Source organism: Protomyctophum parallelum (assembly GCF_964188405.1).
Source record: "Protomyctophum parallelum genome assembly, chromosome: 5".
Taxonomy (NCBI): Eukaryota; Metazoa; Chordata; class Actinopteri; order Myctophiformes; family Myctophidae; genus Protomyctophum; species Protomyctophum parallelum.
In genome coordinates, this window is record NC_139702.1 from 21,096,842 (window position 1) to 21,104,062 (window position 7,221).

A 7,221-nucleotide genomic window follows, 5' to 3' on the forward strand; every position below is an offset into this window, starting at 1 on the left:
TACACTGTCTGTCTGCTTTTGTTTTTAGGTTGTGTGTGGGGAGTGGGTACTGCGGATGTAAACTAGCATCTTTGCTAAAACCGATGTATTGTATTTATGCTGCATTCATATATAATGTCCATTAATATGCAATGCAATGCTGTCTAAATAAACAAATGTAGCAAACACAGCCACATTAACATAATCTGCAGCAACGTCTCTCTGTCTTTGACAAGACATTCCTCTAGCCCCAAACTGCCACCTCAGAATCAGGATATGATTTGCATTTTAGGCCTTTACACGCTAAAGGTTGCCCACCTGCCCCTGGCTGGTGAATAAACCTTTCAGGCAGGTGGAGTGTGAGAGGGGACACAACCATCTATAAACAACAGAACACGACTGTGGACTGTAAAATAAGAGCACTGTTTACCTATAATGTGCGGTTTTCACTGTTGCTACACATGAAAATATATAATACCCATAGTAATATTCATAGCTATGTAGTTATTTGGCATAAAAACTTAGGTATGACATGTTCTATTGCACAGCCTAAGAAAGTAAAAAAACAAAATGTGTTAAATTGAACAGTAATTCAACTTTTACAATGGACGATTCACTTTTCGGGTAAGTGGGGATGACCTTTGGGAAAGTTCTTGCCCAATGAGAAGTGCCCCTGAGAGCTTAGCGTCAACCCCTGATTTAATTTAGCTGACAATCTATTTTTTATGCATTTAAAAAATCTTCCTGGATCACCACCAGTATAGAACAACAATACAGCAACAAAGGAGACAATGCGCCATTAACAGATCAAAATAAATCTGAATCATAATGTATGAGGAAAAGCAGAGCAATATTGATGGATTAACCTGTTGAATGACAACAATTTTTAACAACACTTACTCTGTCTTTCATTCTCCAGCTCTGTGCCAGGGCTTTGGAGCCCTCAATCTTCTCCGAGTGACGTTTCTTCATGAAGGCCAGTGGAAGCTTCCAGTCACTCATGTCCGGTTCCTCTTCCTCAGCAAGGCCTACAGCCGGTGAAAGCAGCATGTCCGAGTCCATTTTCATTTGGGCCCTACAAAGCGATAGCCACAACACAGATCATGAGTTAAGTCTGATGAGTGGTTACTGGTTATACAGTACAGTGGTCCATCCATCCATGCAGGATTTGAAAATAAACACCATCCAAAATGCCTACTAATTGACACAAGCCACTATGGAGTTCGGAGGAGCTCTTTGAGCACACATGCTCCAAATAATTCCTCATTATCCACAAATATCCCTCAGTATAAGTGTGGTTATGGCCATTATAATAATAGGTGCTTTCTGCACCCTTACTATATTTCCACCATGTACAGTTCGCATGACACTGCCTAATTCCTCAATACTTTCTCTAGTTACTTTCACAAATGATGAGACGTCAGATATACGTCATCATTCCCATCTACAAGATTCCCAGTCCTTTTCCACGACGTGATTTACCTTACATAGCGCATGCGTGGAGACAGATCACAGCAACCAAACAGACAAAAATCAAACGCAGTGTATGCTGTAATGCATAACATCACGGACATACTTCAGGCCTCACCGTGGTCACAGCAGCGATGGGACCACACAAAAACAAAAAACAGTCTTCACGCTCAAGCCACTGCAGCGGCACCAGCAACAGCAACTATTTCTGTTGCTGTTCTGCGCCTTATTTCCTCACCTTCACCTTGATGTGTTGCGTGTGCGCCTGTGTCCGTGCATGTGTGCAAAGTCACAGTAATTTGTGAATTACAGCACATGATTTTATTTAACGTCGCCTTATTTCAGCAACAGGCTATCCTCGGGTCCATTTCAGCTAATATAATCCCGACCTTTTCACGAGGCATAGCGTGCACTGTGCAGTGCACGCGCAGTCGCACATGCATGCAAGCAAGCACACACACACACACACACACACTCTGGGATGCAGCCATCTGCAACATTACACTACCCAGAAACTGCTGGATAGTGTAAAAAGTAGTTGTAGTTGACATTTTCACTAGGCATAGCGTGCATGCAGATTAATACATTTGCATAATGATTAGCCTACCTGCGTTGTGCCATCTACTTCTAGTAGAAGCTCAAATTTCAAAGTCCCCAATACATTATCCATAACTACATAGGAACTATTTGTGTAATCATAAGCATAACATCCTTAAATCGGGCGTACATATCATGTCTTAAAGGTTGAATTGCCATTTGTTTTTTCCAGCGAGATACGAAATCCCCCATAGTCAAACATAGGAGGTAGTCTGCCGTCTCTGTGGCGTGTGTTCTCTAGAGGGGGCAAAATTCTCCTGAGCTTCCTTGCGAAGCATAGTGGAAGAATGCGTGGAAGCTTGCCAAGCTTCCACGTGCGTAACAGAAGTCCCGGAAAATACACAATGTAATTGGCCAGTAGTCACTTGAGTGGCAGCCAGAGACATGGAGGAGTTGTATGAAGAGCCAAATTCCAATACCCCAAATATCTGCCACTCGCTCACTCACACTCGGTCACTCCAGCATGGTGGTGTTATGGTGAAATTGGTGACCTGCTGAAATATGTCACAATCGTGTTCACATCACATAATGTCAGTGTCCGAACATAAATCATTGCAGTTTGTTCATTAGCAGAGTTCAACCTAGTGGTATTTAGGCCACGTATTTAAAGACTTCCATGCAAGTTGTGTGAAGTCCACAAGATGGTCACATATTTCACCATAATTTGCCATGCTGGAGTGACCGAGTGTGAGTGAGCGAGTGGCAAAGATTTGGGGTATTGGAATTTGGCTTTGGGCAGCGTGCCTTCAGCAATTCCTGCGCACTTCCGCCCCTCTTACACACACACATCGCTTTAACGAACCGCAGCGGCCAATCAGGCATCTATTTTTAAGTGTGCAACCACTTCATTAAGTAGCTTTGTTTGTCCGTGGCTGGGTGGGTGGCTGGCTGGCTGGCTGGCTGGCTAGTGGCTGGGTCTGTCCGAGCACGAAAATAGCGTTTGGTTGATTTTTTCACAACAACGTGTCACTGTTGCGCAGGTTAACACACACACACACACACACACATTAACTGTATATATATATATATATATGATGATTTGGGGTGTTACAGTACAGTACAGTGACAGTAGAGAGACTGTACTGGAGACCCCCACACGGTAATTGTCATTTCTTAGCCATTTCGGACACGGGGCGGCTCGCCGGAACCGGCCCAGTCCCCTGGGTGCGTTCCTGGGGTTCTCTATAGCTAAATTCCAATACCCAAAATCTCGGCCACTCGCTCACTCCCACTCGGTCACTCGGGGTCATTCCAGCGTGACCCGGAAATGGTTAACGTTCCATTTGGAGTCGAGTGGAGGAGCCGAGTGGGCTCTCCGAGACCGCATAGAGCGAGTGTACATCAGGTGCAGGCTCTGTGGGGTATTTTGTCTCCTCGCAGAGGATTTCCGCATCACGTGTATTTGTTTTTTTCCTTCTCCAGTGACATAAGTCCGCCTCCTCCACATGTGGCACAAAAACACTGCTTGAAACCCGATACTATGCACCCCCCCCCCATCCACTAGCTGCCTGCCGGCTGACTGGCTGAAGTCGCTGACCCAACGGCCAACACACACATGCACGCACTGATCAACTGTTTGTTGAAGAGACACATTTTCGCTGAATGAATAGAGCTTCAGAATGATAAAGTAGCCTATCTAGCCTACATATGTGAAAGTGAAAGGACCACAACAAGCCACTGGCTTTATTGCGTTGTGTGATATAAGCATAATAAAAGTAGGATATATAAATTAGGCCGGCTATATTGTGCTTACCTCAAAAGCTATAGTTAATTTATCTCTGTGCATGCCTGAATGCACAGACTGCTATGAATGACGGTGACAAAAATGTATTTATTTATATGTGGACTGAACTGAATATGTAAGTCAGAGAGACTATACCTACTTCCTGTTATAATGTCCGTTATTTGCAAAGACCGCGGAGGAGGACTGACTGTCGGAGGAGGAGGGGGGGGGGGTGATTTATACGTGTGCGCATCCTGGCGCTTATTCACTATTTCAGGAATAAATATCCTTGCCTTGCACATGTTACCAATACATACACATTGGCCTCGGACCCTCGGTTACATGTACAAAATGATGAATTGTCTATTCTGTAGACTGTATGGCTCTGTTCGGAGTTCCAGTGATCCAGCTGTGTGACACTGTATTGTTCCACCACTTTTGCTTTGGCAATGTTAACGTATGTTTTCCCATGCCAATAAAGCCCTTTGAATTGAATTGAATTGATACACGTCATTAGTGATCGCGGAATGTGCCGTCGCTTTGAAATGACAGCGTAGTACATTCCGATTCTAGAGGAAAATTCGACCACCACTCTGTCCTCGCATCGAATCCTCTCCTCCTCCTCTCCTCCTCGCTGGGGGCGGAGCCGAGGAGCGAGTGGAGGACGCGAGGAGAGTGAGCGAGTGTGAAAGTTGCGGTATTGGAATTTAGCTTATGTTCCGGGCACACCCACACAGATTTATTTTTTTTAAATATCTATGGTCCCCTCTCCCTTTGCTACCTCCCTCCATGTGTGATGACATAAGGGCATTTTTCCCCTGCCCATAATAATTAAAGGCAGAAAAAAGGTCAAGGCGGTGGAGTGGTCCAGGCACCTAGCCTGACAAGCGTATCACGGGTTCGACTCGAGTCCCGATCCCGAGGACCTTTGCTCTTTGCTCTTCCTCCCATCTCGCTCTCCCTTTCCTGCCATAATACTGTAAAAATCTATCAATAAAGGCAAAAAGCCAAAAAAAAAAAAGTCAAGTCAGCAATATTTCTCTCTCTTGGGCAGAACATACTGGAATGAGTCAGGTCACATGACTCAGCCTATGGAGAGTGTTAACCTCAATGTCTTATGATGGCATCAAGCAGAAACAAATCACTCAGCTCTCTGTACTTCTGCATACGGTCCCACAGCAATGTGAGACTATGTTCTCTCTGTGTGTGTGTGTGTGTGTGTGTGTGTGTGTGTGTGTGTGTGTGTGTGTGTGCACGCACGCACGCACGCACGCACGCACTTGGATCGCACTGAGACACAGACCCGCCACAGGCGTGTCGAGCTAGTTCACTGAATTTGTCAGACAAAAACTTACTTTTGTTTGCCAATGGTGCACGGGTATTGCATAACCGGGGGGGCATGCATTCCCAATGGGCATTGCCCATTTTTAACCCACATGCTGCCTCAGACTGGCAGTCGGGACGGGGTTATTAGCATTTCCTGAACTTTTTTAACTTTTCCTGGCTTGATTGATCTTTTAGTTTAAACTAATGATCTAATTGTGTGTAGATATTTATCCATATTGCTCTGGTCTGGTGTTAAGAGCTGGACATATTAGCTGGGTCTATTGCCAGCCACAGCCAGTTTCACTCTGTCTAGGACATCAAGCAAGTATGAATGACAAAAAGAAAACTTGCAGTGCAGTCTTTTTTTGCAAACCAACTAGAGACTCACCTGTCTGACTACACACTGTATTCGTTTAAACGTTTCCACTATTTTATTTTACACATATCTAAACGCCATCCAGCATACTGATCATGTTCCACTGAGCAGAATCAGCAGAGCAGAGTTCAATGCTCCTACTGTACTAGCTGGCTGGCCACGTGAACACAGCTCCAGACACTAAAAGAGTATACCTACTGCTACTACTGGTACTGATGTGTTGCGTTCGGCCATGTGTGCTGTTAGGTCTACCAGTCTACGCGCCCACGACAGCCTCCTTTGTGAGCTGTATGTAATGGGCACTACATGAACAGCTGGCCAGACACGACAGGTACAGGTAGCAGATAAATAAGCCAACGTTGACATTAGCTAACCTGTTAGCTAAGCTAGCAGTCCTGCCGGTGGCGAGTTGTTGCCAGCCGGCGGCTAATTTTACAGTTCTGTCTGCAGCCTGGAAGCTGCCTATTCAGTTTCCTGTCGAGTGTCGACTGTCTTTTACTATTGAAAACATTTCCAGTTAGCACTGCAGCTTGTGAAAACACTCCAATATACTAGATATACCGGACAGTTACACACACACACACACACACAGATAAGATTAGATGTGCAGAAATGGCGCTGCTCGTGGAAGTGAAGCGTGCAGAGGGAAGGCTGCAGACCTGGTTGGCGCTGTATGGTTTTCCTCAATCCGGGCTTGGGTTCCTCTCCGTCTCCGGACTATGACAGACACGGTCGCGCAGACAATTCGTGTGAGGAAATTGTACGGTAGCGCCCACAACCTGCTTAGAATGTCAAACCCGTCAAGTCCAAGTTCCACGGGTATGTGCTTGCAGGGGAATTTGCGGCTTCTCTCCCCACGGCTCTTCGCTATGGGAAGGGGCTGGAGACGAGGCCCATCTTCACACGGACACTCTGCCACAACAGCCACTCAAAACACACCACCGACTCGAGCCGTCCTTTACTCCGTTCACAGCGGGGTCCTCGTGCACAGCGGTGCGTCGTTGCAGCGGATTCCGTGCTTTGTGTTTTAAAGTCCGAATCACTGAAAATTCCAACAATTTCTGAGGAGAGGCACTTCTTCAGCACTTCGGCAAGGGCGCAGCCATCTTGGGATAGACCCAGAATGCACCACCGTACCCCTCTGTGGGTGGAGATTGTGTCATGAAACGTCACACATCCATGGGTTGTCCTGACTCCTCCCGACTGATCAAAATACAAACACATGTAGCTGAGCAAGCAATACACAAAATGTCAACATTCGTTGTAGTGAAATTTTAAATAGACGAATGAAGATGTTGTAAATTTACTGAAGCTCACTTGACTTGACATAGATCTACATCATACTTGATTTATAATTAAGACATCTAAAGGACCATTTCTTCACCACTTTTCATCTTTCATCTTAAATTGGTGCACTAATGTTCATGATAAAATACCAATCTTCATATGACCACCGCGCTCTGACTATAGATGCGCCACCCGTTCAAAACATCAAATGAAAGGGTAGTGGGTCGCACTGTCGCACACACCAAGACTGCAGTTCTAAATACTATATTCGAACCTGCAGTCTTTCATGGTGTGTACGCGACCCACTACCCTTTATCATGATAAAATACCACCAATTATTGTCTCCACCAGGCCGAAGGCATGGGGGGAGAGTATGTTTTGCACTCCGTCCGTCCGTGTGTCCGTCCGTCCGTGTGTGTGTCCGTCCGTGAGGAGCTAATCTCGGCCACCGTTAACCCGGTCG

General features: G+C 45.7%; 1 protein-coding gene across 3 annotated transcripts in view; it reads right to left on the reverse strand.

Moving 5' to 3' along the window:
* The window catches only part of rptor (regulatory associated protein of MTOR, complex 1), a 167,186-nt gene extending 160,611 nt beyond the window's left edge, over positions 1-6,575 (reverse strand). For all 3 annotated transcript variants that reach the window (XM_083765717.1, XM_083765716.1, XM_083765715.1), the window contains exons 1-2: positions 6,131-6,575; positions 880-1,054 (exon numbers count right to left, since the gene is read on the reverse strand). In XM_083765717.1, the coding sequence (XP_083621843.1) occupies positions 880-1,047 (168 nt within the window). In that variant the 5' untranslated portion in view covers positions 1,048-1,054; positions 6,131-6,575. The remainder of the gene's footprint in view (positions 1-879; positions 1,055-6,130) is intronic.
* Positions 6,576-7,221: the final 646 nt, after the last annotated feature.